Genomic DNA, 21,319 nt, shown 5'->3' with positions numbered 1-21,319 from the left:
ACACCCGCCTTCCCGGTCGTCCTCTCGGCCCATGTTGACCGTATATTTATCGATGTGGTTCGTTTGGCTCTGAACCTGTGGTTTATTGCGGCCCATGATCACTGAGGGCCCGGCCCCCCAACCACTTAATGGTCGCTACCTTGTGCAATCCAGACTAGGCCGCACCACGAGGGCCCCCACAGCCCCCTCAGTCCACGTCCCTTGCGAAGCCCCGGCTCCAAGCAATACCCACCGGCTCAGAAAGCACCGCCTGGGGGCACGCCCACCGCACACCCAGTCTCGGGGTCTGGTGGATCAAAGTTCGTCGCGGCCTCCCCTCCACGTCGGGCCCCACGGGTTCACGCGAACACGCCGCCCCGGTCCTCCAGGGCGGGACACGCCACGGCCCCTTAGTTCGCCTGAAGATCCAAGGCCAGCAGCGGGTCCGCCTCCAACACTGTACTCAAGTCTCTACAGGGCTCACCGCCGCTTCCGGGGCCCCGCTCTCACCCACCTCGAGTCCAAGCACAGGTCCGCCCGGTTCCGTCCGGCTGACCAGGATCCAGCGATGTCAGCGCCGGCTCACCACCCCCTGCCGCCTGTTGCTGCTGTCCACTGAATCACCAGCGTTGGCCGTACCTGCACCACATACGCGATGTCAGCCAGTGCTCCCTCCTCTTCAGCGCGACCGGCCCGGCGCCGGCACTAGGACCCAGGAAGAGGGCCTCCGGCAGGCCGCTTCTCGTTCAGCGTACACGCTGCCCCGGGGCTCGGAACCCCTCACTCGTTCAGCTGCGGCGGCCCCCGGCCCCAGATCCAGCCGTGCCGAGCCGCCCAGCGCCTCTCCACTACTTCACTGCATACAGCCTCCCGCCACACTCGGGTCATCAGTTCCAGAGCACGGGGATGTCGGGCGCCATTTTTCCGGACTCCGGGCCCGCAGCACACACTCGCCGTCAGCAGCCGCGGATTCATACCGGCCAGTCGCCCCAGGGGAGAGACGACACGTAGCACCTTCTTGCCACTTCACTAGGCGGTGGGTAACGTTTTTTTAGAACGGATGATGCCGGATTGCGGGTGTAAGTAACGGATGGCTACCGCAGCTCTCCTAGTGTGCGGCCATCTTCGTTGGCTGCAGGCCACGCCCTCATCCTACCTTCAACATTTAAGCGCAGCATTCATCTTTTTACTTTTCTCAAGGGTGGATTGTCTCCTGTGCACTGCATAAAAGGGCTAGTCCTAGTGATACACACCACAAGAGAACATGGAGGAGGAAATACAACACCTAAAGAGTGACTCTCCAAGGGCAAATTTGAAATTAGTTTACACCGCAGGCCTAACCACCCTTGCACTAACCAGTTCTTATAAGTTCTAGTACAGTTTTGAATGGTCTTGAACATCTGTAAATGCTGGGTTGGTTTTTCTGTACACGAATGATGTATTTTAATGAGGAAATCGTCACCTTGTTCCTAATTTTGTACAGGAACATTATTTTGCTATGCAGCCCTTAAGAGAACCGCATGGTATGGGGAGGGATTACTGGGCAGAGATGCCTTTGTTTCCTCATCTTGAGGTCAGGCCAGTAGGTATTCCATGCATCATTCTATTCCTCTCCTGTCTGTAGTTCTGGTGGGGTGATGGGTCTAAAGCAAGGTCTTCTTCTTGCTCATCATTCACAGAGCACTTGAAAACATCACTGAACCCACAGCAGTAGTAAAAAAAATAAAAAAGATATTTGAGTTGGGCTCTGTGTCCTGGTGAACAGCTGGGTTACTAGGGGCTCTACTTCATGTCACCTCATAAGTGAAAGCATTTATTTGATAATGTTCTATTCCAAACACAACATTATAGGGCAGGAGTGTGTACAGTATGTGATCTAAAGCAGCACATTCTGCAAATACAGTATTTCCATAGGTTCACATAGGAAAACTGCACTTTTGCCTTACAACAGCTAAACATCTCACTCATCCAGACTGCAGCAAAATGGTATCTAGCCAATGAGTTAATTTTGACACTATACTAAAGGATGTCGGATTCAAATGTAACTCTACGTTCATTCTGTTTGGTTTGTCAAAGAAGAGGAAGGATCGCTTATGAATTTAATGAAGCCATTCATGATAGAGTATTAGTGTTAGAAGTAAATAGGTTTTGCTTCTCCAATATAGACATATCCAAATAGGTCAGGCTGTCTGCCAGCCATGGCAGGTGGAACCTATCAATAACCCTTTATGTTTGTAAAACAATAGCCACCATTTTAACAGAATCTCCTTGCACCCACCGCACTCCACTAATCCTCTGCTGCCATGATTGTTGACCAATCTGAACAGGAACTCTTCAAATGACAATGGAGCCAATTGAAGCAGAGGGGGACATCTGATAAACCAGCGGGTGTAAGCCTTGGAGCCAGTAGCACCAATGTATTGAAAGGTGCCTTAGGAGGCAATTCCTGGTACCATAACCACCCGTAAGAAATATAGCTTTACAGTGACAAATGCCTGTGGTGCGTCAATACTGCAAAGCACCAAGACGCTCCGGCATACGTATGTGCTCTATAAATGACCATCCTATCCTAAAGCGTGGAATGCATGATAGGGTATCATCTGGCCGGTCAACAGAGGGAGCAGGGTGTGGCATGCTCCCTGTTCAAATGATCTGTTTTTGGCTCTTTCTCATTAATATTTAAATTCTGTATAGAAAGCTTATTCTATTTATTCTTCAATCCAACAGCTGCAATTTCCTGTTTAGCCAGCATTGACAAAGTGAAAAGCTCACTGTTTAACATGCAGCATAAGCACAAGAAACATAAGTGTGATTATGGAGTGTCTTGTGAATTGGAAATAATGGCTTCCGATGGACTCCGTAGAACTGTGACGTTAGTGTTACAGCAGAATGCACTAAAGGCTGGTTTAGAATGTCAAGTTCGCAGTTACACACAGAAGAATAAAAATGAGAATTACAAAGCGCAACTCCAGCCGCTGTAAAGAAGTAAAAATGTATGGAAGCATTGCAAAGAAATCTTCGTATTTATGAACGAGAACCTGCTGGTCAGATCATATGTAAAGGTACTGCGCTGCTTACGTAATATACAGTCATATGTAATCCGGAGCATGACCACTAAATTTAGATACAACCAGGTTTTCAAAGAGTAGCTATTGATAATCACAAAGTGCAAGATAACATTTCAATTAGAAAGTGGTGAAGACAAACTGTGCACAAACAAACATCTAAGAAGAAAGAAGTTATTCATCCACAAACCTGAGTAAAGTGAGCCGCTATGACCTCAGCGCCAGGTGCCGCAGCCCAGGTAGCAGAGGTTGCGCTTACTAAGCTGACGACACTCCAAAATGCCGAAGATATCTTCGGAGCTACGGAAGGTTGAGAGAATGGAGACAAAGACTGAGGCAGTCATTACAAAAGTAATTAAGGATCTAGAGGCCAGCACATCTCAAGGCCTTAGAGACGGCTCACAGGAACAGGTTCAAGATGAACAGGCAAAGGAGCAGAAGAGAGTTCCACCCTCATTGTTAGCCACTCCCAGAAATGGCTACAACGCTGCCGCTTTCCTGAAACCACCACCACAATTCAATAACGACAAAAAGCAAAATACTAGCGATAGATGGACTGCTTGGATAGAGACATTTGATGATTTCAACAGCGAAGAGGAACTGATAACAAAAAGATTGTCAAGTATCTCAAACGTTTTGCTGGTGATGGTGTGAAAGAAGTCAAAGAGAATGCCGGGAACCAATGAAGTCACTTACCAGAGTAAAGAAGTGCTGAATATCAAGTTTAATTCAATGCCAAATGTTGATTACAAAAGATACATCTTCAACCAGGAACGACAGAAAGCTGGTGAAACCACAGATGAATTTGTGGAGAGACTAAACACACTCATCAAACATTGTAAGTTCAATTAATTTGATGATGAAGAAGCTAAGTGTCTGAGAGTTACTGATGGATGTTTGTTAGATTCATTCAGAAGAAGAATGCGGAGAAAAAATTCTTAGACTGGAGCGAGTGTCAATGGCTGCCAGAGCTGAAGAGCGTGCTGATAGATAAGCTGCTGAAATAGAGGCTGGAGGTGCCCAGAATGAATCTGTCATGAGTATGAAAAGTAAGCCAAAACATAAGACTGAAGGATCCACAGGGATGTCTACACTTAAAAGAAGTTGTATTTTAGATGTGGGTTTTCATTTCCACACAAAGGTAAATGGCCTGCTCTTGGACAGATATGTAAAGGTTGTGGGAAGGAGAACCATTTTGTGATGGTATGAAAAGCAAAAAGTAAGTGTGTCATGGTGCAAAGACAAATTGGCCGACAGAATGTTCCAAGCAACGTTTGACTCACACCCACAAAGCCAAGCCAGTTAAGTTATTTGACACTGAACAAAGTCAATCGTCTTCTAAGATCGTCAAACAGTTCTTCTGTATCAGTATAAAGTGAAAGTGAAGAAAATAATTGCGTTATGTCAATGTTTTCTTCAGAAAAGAGCGCATGTTAGTTTGGCCGCTTGTGAAGAAAAATGTCAGTAAACGAAAGATCGACATCCTAAGTCATTCAAACACTGCCCAAAGATTACATTTAAAATAAATGGTGGTTCAATACCTTTCATTAATGACAGTGGTGCACCGATAAACATTATGCCTGGGGTGAATACAATGAATGATCTCCATTAACGCAACTTTTGCCATCGAAAACCAAAGTGTATACATGGGCTACATCAACGCCCTTAAAAAGTCAAGATTCATTTGTAGCGACAATGTAAAATAACACTTGGGGTTTCACTGATCTACCGGCCGCCGGGACCATCTGGCCTCTTTCTTCAGGCTTGGGGTGATGCTCTCACATCGAGGGCGGTCAGGTTTTCCCGTTTTCTTGTATTGGGTGATTTGAACTTTCATATGGATATACCTGAGGATAGGGAGGCGACTGACCTGTTGGACATTCTTCATACTGCCCAACTTGTTCAGCACGTCGGCCTTCCTACTCATCAGGCTGGTCACATATTGGACCCTATCTGCTCCAATTTTCCTATCCTGGTCACAGATCCTCTCCCAGTGACGTGGTCTCATCATTTAAAATCCTACTTCTCTTGGTTCGTCTCTAGGGCCGATGCTCGGGTGCTGGGCTCAACGAAGCCTGCTCTGGGTAAAGTGGATCCTCTGGAATTTGCTCGGACTCTGGACATTGCCAGACCCGTGCTGTCTGGAGGTCTGGAGGAGCGCCTGTCAGAATTCACGGGTTGGGTGTCCGATGCTGTGAATTCCATCTCCTCTTGCCGGCCCATCAGACCGGCTAGAGTCACCCCCTCTAAACCCTGGATTACTCCTGCCCTTAAAACGCTCAAACATGAGTGCAAAATTCTGGAGCGGGATTGGTCATTTCTACGCGGCTCGCATTGATGCGGCCAGGAACAACTCGAAAGAAATCTTCTCCATAGTGCAGAGCTTTGCCTCCCCGTTGGCCCAAACAACTGTGACTCCCTCTTCCTTTGATAGGTGCAACACCTTGTCCGGGTTTTTCAGAGATAAAATCTTGCCCATTCAGGCCTCATTCTCCCCTGATATTGGCGCTCGCACAGGGGCTTGGATGGTACGGGCTGTTCCTCCTACTCTGCTGTCTGATCTTAGCCCTGTCCACCCTTTGGAAACTCTTAAACTTCTCAGAGGACTTAAATCGGGGTCCCCTGCTTATGCTTGCCCGGCCAGACTTCTGGCTGATGTAGCGGAGAGCATTTATCTTGAAGTCACTCTGATTATCAATCTCTCTCTTCAGTCCGAGGTGGTTCCTCAGGTCTGGAAGCAGGCCAAGATTCTACCATTGCCTAAAAAACCTTCCTTAGACCCGCTTAAACCAGGCAACTATCGCCCCATCTCTCTCCTGCAAGCCATTGCTAAGGTTTGTGAGAAGGTGGTGCACAAACAACTGTCTGACTTTGTGGAGGCGGAGGCTATCCTGCACCCAGCGCAATCAGGGTTTCGGGCGGGACACTGCACTGAGACGGTCTTGGTTGAGGTTGTGGAGGCAATTCGGACGTGCCTGGATGCTGGGGGCAGAGCAGCTTTGATTCTGCTGGACCTCTCGGCAGCCTTTGATACGGTCCCACACGATCTTCTGCTCACCCGTCTCACTGAGATTGGCGTGTCTGGGACCGTATGGGGCTGGCTCAGGTCCTTTTTAGCAGACAGGGTTGAGCAGATCTGGCTCCCCCCCTTTCATTCTGCCCCCCTCCCGGTCACTACGGGTGTCCCGCAGGGCTCTTCCCTTAGCCCTTTGCTCTTTAACATTTATGTTATGCCTCTGATCCATCTGGCAGAAGCCCTTGGTGCTAAGGTTTTGGCCTACGCCGATGACACCCAGCTACTCTTTACTTGGGATAAGGCCCCCAGTTCGGTTCTTGCGGCCCAACAGTGTCTTCGTTCCATCTTCACCTGCCTGGCAGGTGCTCAGCTCAAGTGTAATGAGCAGAAATCTGAGATTCTGCTCTTTGGCACTTTTCCTTCTGACTTTCGTCGACAGCTGTGGCCTCAGGAGCTTCCCCTTCCTCTCGCTGAGGGTCAGCCCGCTAAGAACTTGGGTGTCTGGTTCGAGGAGAATCTCTTGTTCTCTACCCATATCAAGAAAACTGCTGGCTGCTGCTTTGGTCTTATCAAAACTCTCAGGAACGTTTTTCCTCTTCTCCCGCATGCAGCCAGAGTCACAGTTACTTGTGCTCTGATTCTTTCTCGGCTAGACTATGCCAACTCCCTTTATGTGGGTTCTCCGGGTTATTTGATCAAAAAATTGCAGGTGGTCCAGAACACGGCAGCCAGACTACTACTGGGTATTTCCTCGAGGAAGAGTGTCACGTCTCACCTGCACTCCCTTCACTGGCTTCCGGTTGTGGCCAGAATTAAATTTAAATCTCTAGTTCTGGCTCAACGTGCTCTCCATGGCCAGGGCCCTTTATATCTTCAGAGACGCTTTTCCTTCTATGTCCCCGCGCGGACTCTGTGCTCAGCTTCTTTAGGCCTAGCACTGATCCCGCGTTATAAACTTCAGAGGATTGGGGGCTGCTCTCTCGTGGTTAGGGCCAGCAGGGGCTGGAATGCCCTCCCACTTGATCTCCGTCTCACTCAGGAGCTCGCAGTCTTGGAAAGGAAGCTTAAAACATTCCTCTTTGCTTGATTGTCTTTGTTTGCCCTAAGGTTCGCGCCGGGACACTCGAGTAGCTGAGCGCGTTACAAGTGGATATAACATAACATAACATAACATAAAACCGAAGATACAAGCACTCAGCTATGTGCTTCATAGTACAGACTCCAGTACTTGTCTACTCAGTTTCAGCACAGCCACTGATGTGGGACTGATTTCTGTGAATAAGAACATGAATGCTCACCACGAAATAGTAAGTCAGTTCCCTTCCTTATTTCATGGTTTGAGAAAACATAAGACTATGAAAGTGAAGTTGCATATTAACGAGGGCGTCCGTTGTGTTGCTCATAGACCAACTGCTTTTCACTTGCAAGAAGCTGTTGAGAAAGAACTTGAATTGTTACTTAAGCATGGTTTTATTGAGCGTTCCACTGGTCCAACACCATGAGTTTCACCAATAGTAGTAGTGCTCAAAAAGGACAGTGGAAGAGCTGCATGAATATTCGCTGACATGCATCAAGCTAGCAAAGCAACTGAACGAGAACAACATCCAGGCCCACACGTTGCTGACATGATAAAGAAATTAAATGGTGGATAAGTCTTCTCTCATCTTGATTTAAACAAAGGTCATCATCAGTCAGAACTTGAAAAAGATTGTAGGTACATTACAACCTTTTCTAGACATGTTGGTCTGTTTTGATACAAAAGACTAATCTTTGGTGTTTCATCCGCTGCAGAACTGTTTCAAGGTGTCATTCTACGTGTCATACAGCCTGTCATGAAAGCGTTCAATTACAGGGATGACATATTGGTTTTCAGAGCTATACAAAAAAAACATGATAAAGCTTTTACACAAGTATGGAGTTTACTTGTCAAAGCAGCTTTGACTTTGAAAACAGACAAGTGTGAGTTCCATAAGACATTGCTAACATTCTTTGGCTATATCTCTTCCCGTTGGGGTTTGACACTAGATCCTGCTAAAGTACAAACGCTGTCAAATGCTGATCCCGACAAGATATTTCCATGGTGCGTTCATTTCTTGGCATGACTAGTTTCTGTTCCATAAACATGCAAGACTTGGCCACTGTAAGTGCTCCGTGAGAGACTTGATGAAAAAAAAGTTTCATTTCATTGGTCTCACGAATGTGAGAAACGTTTCAAGAAAATTAAACAAGCCATTGAGAACGTTACTGATATGGCATATTTCAATCCGAAGCTTCATACAGAGGTTGTTGTTGACACTAGCCAATTTGGGTTAGGCGTTATCCTTACAAAGCACAGTGGACACCTGAGTGCTCGAAGGCATATTGTGGCAAGAAAATGTAGCTGTGGTATGGGCTTGTGAACATTTACTTGCATTCTTGTACCAAAAAACTTTTATGATGGTAACTAATCATCAAGCCTTACTGACTATATCTGGAAACCCAATGCCAAAATGCCTTCTCTCATTGAATGATGGAGACTACGGTTACAAGAGTATGATTACACCATTGTGCATCATTCAGGCAAGGATCAGTACCTTACTGGCTACTTTTATAGAGTGCCTATTCAAGGTCACAGTATTCCATCCAAGACGGCTGAGGCCTATATTAACTTCACTGTTACATCCAACACACCAGCTGCTATTTTGCCAAGATAATCACTGCCACGAGCGATGATAGTGATATGTTAAAGCTGCAGAATAAAATTACACATAAATCACGGAACCAACACACTCGACTGCTCACCACTGCTGGTTAATATCAAAAGTACAAAATTGTTAAGGATGAACTGTCCATAACTTAGGAAGGGGTTACATTACTAGGGTCGAGAATCCTGATTCTGAGACAGAAAATAATTGAGGTAGCCCATGAAGGACATTGTGGAATTGTTGCCACAAAACAAGCTTTCCGAGACTGAGTTTGGTTTTCTTAATTATGTCATTCTACAAAAACTATGCCCCACCCCTTGAACATGTCACTGACGTTTTCGGTCAACTTGACAATGGACATCCTATATTGGTGATTATGGATGATTACTCACCATTTCCACCAATTGAAGTTCTTTCATCTACAACTCAAGTACAAGTCATTGAAAGACTAGATGGCATCTTTGCAACATGGGGTGTTCCAGCCATAGTGAAGTCTGACAATGACCCACCTTTCAATAGTCGAGAGCTGAGAGATTTCTAGGAGCATTTAAAGATAAAGCATCATGCGCTGCACATTTCACTACAGCTGAGCATTTAGGTAGGGTTAGTGCATTCATTTCTTGGAGAGCTCAGAGATTTCTTGCGGCATTTAAAGGTAAAGCATCAAAAGGGCACACCTCTGTGGCCATAAGCCAACGGACTTGTTGAGCGTTTTAAGAGTACGCTAATGAAATAAGTGCAGTGTGCCACTCTTGAGAAGCTAAATTTGAAAACTACATTGAGAGCTTATCATTTGACATCCAACTCAACCACAGGTGAAAGTCATGTGTCTTTGATGTTCGAGAGCAATGAATACCAAGTTACCTCAATGGAACAATCAAAGAAAAAGTTGAGACAACAGCTCATGAGAAGGACTTAGTAAACAAACAAACAATGAAAGTGTATGCTTACAAAAGAAGAAATGCGAAGAACATTGTCTTTAAAAGAGGAGATCCAGTGCTGGTACGACAAATACAGAAAAGAAAATCTGATTCGATGCAGAATCTTTCCAAGTGGTGTCTATAAGGGGCGCATGCTGACTGCCCAGCGCCCTGGGAAGTCTATCCCCCAAGACTTTTCTAATTTCAGGCACTTGACCAATCGTTCATCAGATCTAATAGTTGAAAGAGAGACTGGGTCTGAACCACCAGCAACTGCTATTGCTTCTACACTGTTGACACAGATCCTGGACATGGGCGATTGCACCACCCAGTTTCCTAGAACAAGATCAGGTCGAACAATTAAACTGCCAAGAAGATTGGTTGAAGAGATTTGAATGTACAAGTCTATCTATATAAATATTTTGTAAAAATTATAAGTTTTTATTTAACAGAGGGAAAGATGTAGTGTCATGCGAATTAGAAATTAGATCACCCTTTTGGCTCCCGATGGACTCAGTAGAACTGAGACATAACTGCTAGAGCAGAATGCACTGAAGGCTGCTTTAGAATGTTGAGTTCGCAGCTACGCGCAGAAGAATAAAGACGTGTATCACTAAGCTCCACGTGAGGCGTAGTCCTTTGCGGGTACCCAGGCTGGGGAGGACACTACAGATTATACAGAAGGCATCCTTACCTTCAATACATTCCTGTTCCTATTTCTATTTCAAACAAACGTCGAATGGCAAGACAGCCCTCCTTATAGCCCTTACTGTGTCTCTTACACAGAAAAAAAGGAAGGACTATAATGAAGGCTCTCTTGCCACCTGAGGCCATATTATACATTGTGCCATGGGGACGCAATGGGCATGTGCACCCGATTTGCGCGCCCACGGGGCACAACGCTACTCTTCTTCAATGCTGATAGCGCTGGTGCACATGTAGCACAAGCGCTATTATGAGAGGGATTTCCCTAAATTGCAAGGGGGCATGGCCCTATACAAAGGAGAGAGTCACTTTGCCTTCACGCCCGCGCCATATTATGGATGAGGGGCAGCAGCACACATGCCCTTAAGAAACGCACTGAAAGTGTGCCACAATAATGTAGTGCACTTTCAGTGCGCCTTCTAAAGGCAGCCATATAGAGGAGAGAAGGGGTGTCCTATGCACCTCCCAGACATTCCCCTGCAGGTGGGTGCAGTCACTCACTGCACCTGCCTGAAAGGGGATCTCTCTCCCCTCTTCACTGTGAAACTTGGAGCACTTTTAAAACAGCTACTCTGTATTCCACTTGAATACTCGGCCCCGAGGGTTGCGCGAGTTTGCAGCTGCCTTGGGGGCAATGCATTCTTTCTGATAGTGCGCACTGTCCTTATTTGCACACGGCACACCTTTTGAAAGGTGCACCATGGAGCAAATAGGGAAAGTGTGCCATATACATAATACAGCCCAAGATCATCTTTTTGAATAGAAACATAAGAAGGAATATTATTCAAGGGAGACTTCAAATGAAATAAAAATACTTGGAAGCAAAGATGGGAGCAATCGAAGCGGGTGAGGGGGTGGCTAGGGTAAGACAATGAGGGCACAAGGAAGGACAGCGCAGGAGGGAGATACGAGAGGTTAGTGGGCAGGGAAAACAAGCAGCACCTAGGTAAAGGAGGGAGGGTGGGAGGGAATAAGACTGGAGGAACAGAGCTGGATACACATGAAGGAACCAGTAGCAGACAGAAAAGGTTATAATTTTAAAGTAGCTCCTCCTGTTGTTTAATTCAATTACTCAAGGGCAAGAGAAAAGACACAAATACACAGCCAACATCATTCGGTGAGAGATGAATACTTCACTGGCTGAGCCAAGACTTGATTGATAAAGTCTGAAGCAAAGTATGTTTATTGTAAGGAAAAGGTCTGTTTTGGTTGTTTTATTGTCAATACCCAGACATAAAATGAGTGTAACGCATGTGATAAGTTCAATCAATTGACTATGAAGTAACTGAACTGATCTTAAGACTGTGTCAACAATTAGTTCCTAGGAAGGAGCTGCTAATGTACCAACAGATAATGAACTTTGTACCGCATCTGCTACTGCAGTTATAATCTCTATATCAACATCTAGCTTGAAGGATGTGGGGTGGGCGAAGCAATGCTAAACTATGACGTGGGACGCTTAACACAAACTTTAATTATGCAGGACTGTGGTTAATGGGGAGTTCTTTTGTATGGGCTAAGCTCCAGAAGCAACCATTGATATGCAGGTGAAATGCCAATTACAGACACTCGTATTGTTTTACTTGCGTGTCTTTACGGGCAAGTGCGTTGCCATTTATCAGTAGAGATGGCTTGCTATGGTCATAGACTTTATCAATGGCAAACTCTTTAGCATCCATTATAACAGCTTTACGTTGCCAGTCATCCCATATGGACACACAAATCTTGCAAATTGAAGACACAGCAGGTTGAGTGTCTGTTCTACCTGACTTGTCATATGGTATTCCTGAATTATTGTATTAAATTCTGGGATGAATCATAATTCACTTAACAATTAGGAAATTATGGTAGGCAGCATATCGATAACTTTAAATTCCCCTTAATGTAGTATGAACGTGCCTCTTCTGCTATTCAATCACACACCCCATACACTCTTGCTATATGCGAACAATGTCCTCTTCTATCAGTAGGGCCCCCAACTGGGTCTGGTCACCATCACGGAGACCTTAAACGTCTTTTGGACAGTCTCTGGTCTCTTTGTCAACAAGGTTTAGTCAAGTATATTCCATTTATGCCAGGACAAATGCCCACCCACGATAAAATTGGGAGACAATCCAATTCAACACATTTTTACTTTGGCATAAACTCTATCACTTGGAGAGAGACTTTTTGGAGGGTAATCTCATCAGGGCGGCGAGCTCCATTAGAAAACAGGTGGCTTTTTGAAGGACACTCCCTCTATCCGTCATGAGGGTGTCTGCCGTCTCTAAAATGGTGATGCACCCAAGACTTTTATACTATTTTGCAAATATTCCAGAGAGGATGCAGCCTAAAGGCTAGGGCGGGCGACCTCAAATCTGTGGAACCGGGTTGGAGTCTCAGCAACGATAAAAAAAATCCTGTGATTCTGAGCAACTCACTGGTTCTCCCCTTGCCTAACAAAAGTGAATGTGTCCATATGTAATGCAATTGGTGCCCATGTAAAGCGCTTTGATACCTGATACCTTCGGGTCAAGTTTGTGCTGTATAAAATTCCAGAGGAAATACAAATCTCACTCTACATTTTTTTCAAGAATTGGGCATTCTTTAGGGGGATCCTATTTGGTCTGGCTGGTGCTGTAGGGTGGCCATGGCTCTGCTGCATTTACCAGTGGACCAAGGTGGTCTGGGAGCACCCTTCCTCAAAAGGTACTATTTAGCAGCCCAACTTCAGTGCTGTCCTGCTGGCTGTCAGGAGTCGTTCTAAGTGAGACAGGAGCAGCCCATCATGTTATGCTCCTGACCGAAATTTACAACCTGGCAGTACTGGGGACGAAGCCTAGTTTTCTGTACCTAGTCGTGTTTCCCATCAACTGGTATTGGTGGTACACCAATATATTACTCCTAGCCGGCTGTTTATGCTCCCCTTATGCTTCAATATACCATTATTGGGCCTACTAAGACATCATGGGCTCTTCAACATTCCAGGATACACAATTGTTACCCTTCCAATCACTCCAGCACCAATTCACATTACACAAAGGACAGTTTCTTACGAACAGCCTAATACTCAGGACTCGGAGGGTGCCAGCAATATAATTATTCACTCCAACATTATACACGATCGGGCTCAGAGATGATGTGTAAGCGGTCTGTACAGGGTGTTGCGGAGGTCAATCTATTAGAGAGAATGGGCCAGGGTACTAAAATAATCACACACTATTTCCCAAAATGGCAGATTTAAATTACTTCAATTCTTTGTCATACAAAGAGAATATCTTTCCCCTGTGAAAGTAAACAAACATTACTTTTTAAGTACCATGGTCTCTTGTCCACTTTGTGCAATCCCAGCAGCAGAATTACAGGCTGTGGAGTTAACCATCTTCAACCATTTTTTGGGAGAATGTTACACAAGTACTAGCAACTTGCAAAGAATTACCTGCAGTTACCTTCTGGGAGGCAATGTGGTCTGGGCTTATTTAACCGCCAAATAATTGAAAGCCGCAACTGGGTTTCTAGATTTAGGCTAAGCACGCAATTACTTCATGATGGAAAGCTACAATGGCACCCGTAATCACAAATTGACGCCAAGAGGTTCTGAAGTGGGCCTAAGGAGGAAGCGAAGCCCTTCACAGGGAGAACAAAGGCCTTTCATAAGCAAATAATAGTAAGAGATGAGGACGAATACTGGGCTCCATGGGAGAGACACCCAGAGACATCACATTACCCACCCTAAAAGGAAACAGTTACTATTTCAGCAGCTAACCTATCAGTCGCTGCTGATCACCAACCTATAGTCCATCAACCAGCACAATATCTTACCCCCTCTACATAGTTCATTGTCTTTAATTTCTGATTAGGGGCTAGATCCTTTGGCAAATGACCACTGGTGCATTCCAGAAAAGTTAACATTCTCTACTGCCAAGCAACTAAGTTAAAGTCTGCTTCCCAAGTTAAAGTCTGCTTCCCAAGTTAAAGTCTGCTCCCTCTCCTCTCACCACACATGCGTATTGCGCATCTACAACACAGTATGCTACACAATTTAGCCCCCTCTCCTATGGAATTCCTTACAGTGAGCTAAAAGGTGTTAATCTTCTTTCTTGTTTAGTACATTTGATCTGCGCAAATGGAAGCTGTGACACAAAATCCTGGTTGCACAGATCCTAGAGATCTCTAAAGTATCTCCTACTAAATTTGAAGGTGTTGATGTCGCAATTTAGCGAATGAATCCTAGTGCTAGGTATCACATAGCACACTATTGTGACAGATTTTCATTGTAAACATATTTTATATGCATGTACTTTTCCTACTTTTGTAAAACTTAATACATATATATATTTTTTTAAACTAGCATACTAGTAATTTTAAAGGCTACTTTCTTCTCAGAGATCCTCAAACCAAAAGAAGAAAACGCCAAAATGCACAAAATACCTTTTTTTCATCCTCGACAATTTGAAAGATATAATTTAGAATTTCAGATGTTCACATTACTTATACTCAGACTAAACTACTCGTATATAACCAACAGTGGAAGTAACTACTAAAAGAAACAAACATATACAGTAAAGGCATTACAATGAATACGGAAGAAAATTGCACCAATACCTTGGTCAGGTCCATAATTAGGTGGTAAGAGTTTATTGTGTTCAAGCAATACACTGTTTTTTTCTAAAGAACACCCTTTGTTTTCTGGCCTTTGTTGACTCACTGACTGCGAAGGACCAGTAAGGGCATCTGGCATGTCTGCAGATGTTAAAAGCCTAGATGGACTTGCTAAATCTGCTGCCTCCATAAGTTTATTTTCCTTTTTAAGTGATGGCTCTGGTGACAATTCAGGATGAGAAGTTTCATCGTTCTTGGAGACTTGGAAACACTTATTATGTTTAGGCGAGGTGCTGGTAGAATCCCAATCTGATGCATCTAAAGAGTAAAATTTGAAATGAGAGATCTTAAGTATCAATGTGCATCTACTGTAAACATAAGAGTTCCACAAGTCATCACATAAAATGGATTGAAAAAAGTAATTTTGCATAAAAATATACAATAACTTTTTTTCCATTAACTGTCTATAGAAATTGATATGGGATAAGCATTTATAGTACAAGCATTTAAGGATAAACATTTTCACTCAAGAAACGTCTATAAGATGTTCCTTTTTTTCCTCTTGTTGCCTAAAGGGATATAGAAAGAGTATGCAATGCCAAGAATATTTTTATTCCATTACTTGGTTTGGACCGTATCAGTTTCCAACAGAAACAACATTTCAGACGTCACCAAAGTTATACGAGAAAAATCCAACAAATCATAACATTCTACCACACTATGAGAGAAGACAAGGGAGACATTATAGTGACCTCATAAGGATACTCTCATCCATAGCATGATCCTACATATGCAATGCCTGAGAATACATTTGCAGTGGTGTCATTTGTTGACAATGTACAGCACAGTGTTTCCATTAGGCAACTACATATGTCAAGGTAAGTTCTTAATTTAGAATACGGTCATATATTAAGTTATTAAAAAAGATATAGCTTTTTACCTTAACAAAGGGTAACGAGCCAATAAGTCTCTCCTATGGAAGAGCTATGGGATTTGCCAATATGTTTTAGCAATGTTGTTAACCAGCGTGGCCTGCTGTTCAGCAAGGCTTAATGTTAGGGGTATAAAGGAGAGTGGAATGGAGTGGTGTGTTGTAAAGTGCAGTAGAGTGGAGTGTTGTAAAGTGGAGTGGAGTGGAGTTGGAGTGTTGTAGAGTGTCTTAGAGTAGAATGTCGTAGTGTGAAAGGGCATAGAGCTAAGTAGAGTGTTGTGGAGTAGAGTGTCATAGAGGGGAGTGGCATAGAATGTTGTGGTGTGGTATAGAACAGACTGGAGTGGCGTATAGGATATTGGGTAGAGTAAAGAAGCTCGGAGCGGAGTATATTTACAGATTGGAGTTGTTTAGAGTGGAGTAGTGGAGGAGAGTGGAATGGCACAGAGTGGAGTGGAACAGAGTTGAGTAGTGTGTTATAGAGTAGATTGGAGTAAAGTGGCATTGAGGGAATTGCGAAGAGCGTAGTAGAGTGGAGTAGTGTTGTAGAGAAGAGGGGCATAGAGTAGAGTAGAGTTTAATGGAGCACAGCACCATAGTGTAATGTCTGAGTGGAGTGTCGTAGAGAGAAGTAGCGTAAAGTACAGTTGTGCAGAGTAGACTGAAGTAGAGTGCAGTGGAGTAGAGTGCATTGGTTTTGAGTAAAGTGGTGTAGACTGTATTGGCGTAGAGTGTAGTGACTTGGAGTACAGTGGTGTAGAGTAGATTGCAATGGCGTAGAGTTCAATGGCATCGAGTGGAGTGGCGCAGAGTGAAGTAAAGTGGCATAGAGTACAGTGGTGTAGAGTGCTGTAGTGTGGAATAGACTGTTTTCAGAGCAGAGCGAAGTGGCGTAGAGTGGAGTGGTGTGGAGTGGAGTGGTGTAGAGTGCAGTGTTGTAGAGTGCAGTGGTACAGAGTCAGTGCTTAATTTGTAAAATATTAAGTGCCAGGGCTCTAACCAGGAGGCCACTGCAGCTTGCACCACCCATGGCCCCTGTCATTGCTGCCAAAACAACTACTAACCATCTCTCTCACGTGTAAATGCACCAGTTTAGATTATGAGAATGTATATTGTTTTCCTAAACAGCTGTATACTGCTCATCTCTAAATTACATGAGCAGCGCCACCTTGTGGCAGACTGCCCTAAGTGTGGTGTTGACAATTAGGTGCCGGTGCCGGGCACCGGAAAGCAATTAAGTGCCGGTGCCTAAGTGCCGGTGCCCAGCACCGGAAAGCTACGGCTCAAATGAAGCACTGCGCAGAGTGCAGTGGCGAAGAGTCGAGTGGTGCAGAGTGCAATGCTGTAGAATACCGTGCAGTGGTGTAGAGTGGTGCAGAGTAGAGTATAGTGGCGTAAAGTGCAGTGTTGCAGAGTAGTTGGGGTAGAGTGCAGTGGCATAAAGCACACTGGTTTTGAGTCAAGTGGTGTAGAATGTTTTGGTGTAGAGTAGAGAGGTGTGGAGTAGAGAGGTGCTGAGTAGAGTGGTGCAGTGAATAATGTAGTGGCATAGAGTGGTGCATCATAGAGTGCAGTGGTGAAGAGTGCACTGGCATAGAGTAGAGTGGTGTAGTGGAGAGAGGCATAGAGTGCAGTGTCACTGTGCAGTGGTGCACAGCAGATTAGAGTGACAGAGCGCATTAGCGTAGAGTGCACTAGAGTGCTGTAGAGAGGTGCAGAGTAGAGTGAGGTGGCACAGGGTGAAGTGGCGCAGAGTGCAGTGGCACAGAGTAGAGTGGTGCAATTGAGAGTGGAGTGCAGTTCACTGGCAGAGAGTGCAGTGTTGCAGAATAGTGTGTTGTGGAGTGCAGTAGTGTAGAGTGCAGTAGTGTAGAGTGCAGTGGTGTAGAGTGTTACAGTGTAGAATATAGCAGCATACAGTGTAGTGATGCAGAGTAGATTGGCAGAGTGCAGTGGCGTAGAATGCATTGGTTTTGTAGAAATTGGGGTAGAGTGCATTGGAGTGGAGCACAGTGGTGTAGAGTGAAGTGGTGTAGAGTGGCACAGGGTAGATTGTAGTGGTGTAAGGTGGAGTGGCGTAGAATGAAACGGCGCAGAGGGAAAAGAGTGGTGTAGAGTGCTGTGGCACAGAGTAAAGTGTCACAGAGTGCAGTAGAGTGGAGTGGTGCAGAGTGGAGTGGTGCAGAGTGGAGTGGTGCAGAGTGGAGTGGTGCAGAGTGGAGTGGTGCAGAGTGGAGTGGTGCAGAGTGGAGTAATGCAGAGCAGAGAGGCGTAGAGTGTAGTTGCATATAGTGCATTGGCGTAGAGTAGGGCAGTGGCAGAGTGCGCAATGTTGCAGAGCAGACTGCGGTAGAGTGCACTGGTGTATAGTAGAGTGGGGTAGAGTGCATTGGCATGGAGTGCAGTGGCATATACTTAAGTGGTGCAGTGTAGATTGACAGAGAACAGTTACGTAGAGTACAGTGGCGTAGAGTACAATGGCATAGAGTGCAGCTGGCTTAGAGTGAAGTGGCACAGAGTGTTACAGAATACAGGGGCATAGAGTAGAGTGGTGCAGAGTAAAGTACAATGGTGGAGAGTGCTGTGGTGCAGAGAGTCGAGAGCAGTGGCATAGAGCAGATTGTTGAAGAGTAGAGTAGTGAACGTCAGAGTACAGTGGCGTAAAGTAGAGTGGCACAGAGTGCAGTGGTGCAGAGTAAATTAGAGCGCAGAGTGCACTGGCGTACAGTGGAGAGAGTCATAGTAAGGTGCTTTGGCATAAAGTGGAGTGGGGCAGAGTGGAGTGGTGTAGAGTGCAGTGGCAAGGAGTGAAGTGATGCATAGTAGACCAGTGGGGAATAGAGAGAATTGACATAGAGCAGAGTGGTATAGAATGGAGTGATGCAGAGTGCAGTGACGCAGTGTGGAGTGGTGTAGTGTGAAATTGTGCAGGGTTCAGTGTAGTGGCGTGGAGCATAGTACAGTGGAGTACGGTAAGGTGGAGTATGCACGGTGTGGTAGCGTACTGCCATTACAGTCAACACATATTCAAGTGAAATGATTATATTTGTACAGACATACAGTTTTACTGATGAAAGTATACAGCGAACAAACGAGAATGTGTGGCAATGTCATCACATAGTGTATGGATGTGTTATAATTGTATTAAAATAACTGTTTTGACCACAAAAATGTGCTTCATTTGGGATGTCCTAATTCTACTAATTTCTCAAATATCTGTACAGTTCATTGACAGACATGCAAATGTTGTTGTGTGCTAGAAAATAAAGTAACATCCTACAGCCTTCCAACCAGCACACCTTTAGTAGCCAGCATGTTTGTCACAAAAATCCTCTCACTTTGAAGTCAGAGAAAAAAAGTAAACACCAAGCTCCCTGGAAGGCAAAGCCTGACATTTGACCTTTGTCTTTGACAGCGTAGCAAATGTGACAAGATAAGTACAAGATTTAAAGGCCTGTTTACAGCAACCCAGTTCTGGTGGAAGAATACAGAAAATAAGATTTGGGCAAGGGAACAGATAAACTCAAGCTGGACAGACTAGAACAAATAAAGCCAGCAAATAGAATGCAAGTAAATGTGAGTTACAAACCACTAAGCAACGGGTGGAATGCATTTCCAGGGAAATTACCCAAAATGTCGTTAGCAAACCAGACAACTGTACTGTCTGGTAGGCTTCGAACTAAAATGTGAGGGATCACTATTGCCTCCACCTGAAAAACCTACCTTACACGGACAATGGCATCTTTCCCAGGGTTGGGTCATTTTAAATGAGGTAAATGTGAAGGCTATGTGTTGTGGACTGAGACTAAAATGTTTGAAGGCAATAAAAGGAAATACACATTTAAAGAGTTAATGAACTGCAACAGTACTGATTTAATGTATGTTATTAAGTGCCCCTGTAATTTGGCTGATGTGGGACAGTCAAGACAGAAAATAAAGGTGAGAATTCTGTAACACCGTAGCCGGGTCCACTATGAGATAGATGGAGCCCCACCAGTGGGCAATTAAAAAAATACAGGGCACAGCATGGATGACATGAGATGGTTAGTAATCGAGAACCCTCAAGGGAGTGATGTAATAATAACTCTCAACATCAAAGAATGTTAATTGATTAATTTATCAAAAAATGTTAATAACAGACTATCTGAGTGTGAGGAGATGGAAAAAAGACATCGTTCATATGTCAACAAGTGAATGAGTGTTTTCTGACTGTTCATGATTGGTTTTATTTTAATTGTTCATACCCTTAAAATAATCCATTCATTGGAGACTATGTGACATACCTAAGGCTAGCACATTTTGAGAGTGAGTTTTAGAAATTGAAATGCTATCTTGTTTGATCAAAGCCCAATGCTATCTTGTAACCTACTCTCAACAAGCGCGCATATGCAAGTAAATCACTCAGACTGCCATATTTGACTAATAGATAGGATCCTCTGTGAAGTAGCTCAGGATGCTACATTGTATATTTCTCTCAACGTGCACACTAATGCACGTAGAGTAACCCTGCTCTATTTAGATCTGGTTCATTTACATGCTCGGCAATGTCTGTAGTGGTGCAAATTTCAAACGCAGGCTTAAATCTTACCTGCCATCTCTCTTTGAATTGACTAAATCCATGAAGTATGCTTCAGGTGATTTTACAAATCAGCATTTCCATTTTCCCAGAATGAATTTAATGAATTTAAAGGAGATGGATTAAGGGTGCATCCATTGCTGCATGACATAAGGGTGAGTTAATTTATCTTATGGTATCACCCTTTCCTTTCACCCCAGAATCACCAATGAAAATTCATCAAACCAAAGTTGCCATTCAGAGTCTTATTGACAAATTATCCAGCTATTGAATAAGCAACTGCATGACAATCAATAAAAAAAAACGAAAGTCATGACGGTCAAAAAGAATACAGAATAAGCTATGTGGGGTTCTACATGACCAACAGCTGGAATCAGTAAAAAGTATAAATACCTTGGTGTCCTATTTGACGACAAAAGCTCCTTCTGCTCACATAAGCAGCAGCTTCAGAGGTAGGGCAGCACTGTAATCCTGGCCTTTCAAACTCTAATGAGATCAATGGGAGGGTACAGCCTAGCAGCGTTGCTAAAGGTCATTGCTGCAAAACTACTTCCTACTTTAACTCATGGCAGTGAAGCTCTCAGTGACCGGGATGCAGCTATCTTAGAGGCAACGGTTTCAAAAACGTAGACTCCTTTTCAATCTCCCTGCCAACATCCCTGCCCATATTCGGTTGGAGTTTGGACTGATAAAGTAACCAATTGCCAGGAAGAGGGCATATATCAAAACCTGGAAGAAACTGAAGACGCCAATAGACAACACTTTACATCGAGCTCTTTGGACTGAAATATATATATCTAGACTCTGTCATCTAGGTCTTTGGCATGCCCACACTTTGGGACCTAACAGTTTCCTATGGGGA

General features: G+C 44.4%; 1 protein-coding gene across 11 annotated transcripts in view; it reads right to left on the bottom strand.

Annotated features, from left to right (window-relative positions):
- Positions 1–21,319, bottom strand: part of ANKRD26 (ankyrin repeat domain 26) — a 1,120,330-nt gene that overhangs the window by 700,508 nt on the left and 398,503 nt on the right. For all 11 annotated transcript variants that reach the window (XM_085653113.1, XM_085653117.1, XM_085653121.1 and 8 more), the window contains one exon: positions 14,954–15,268. In XM_085653113.1, the coding sequence (XP_085509239.1) occupies positions 14,954–15,268 (315 nt within the window). The remainder of the gene's footprint in view (positions 1–14,953; positions 15,269–21,319) is intronic.

This window comes from Triturus cristatus, chromosome 4_1, assembly GCF_964204655.1.
Source record: "Triturus cristatus chromosome 4_1, aTriCri1.1, whole genome shotgun sequence".
In the NCBI taxonomy this organism is placed as follows: Eukaryota; Metazoa; Chordata; class Amphibia; order Caudata; family Salamandridae; genus Triturus; species Triturus cristatus.
Note: the sequence above shows the minus strand (reverse complement) of the source record. Positions and strands in the feature narration are given on the sequence as shown.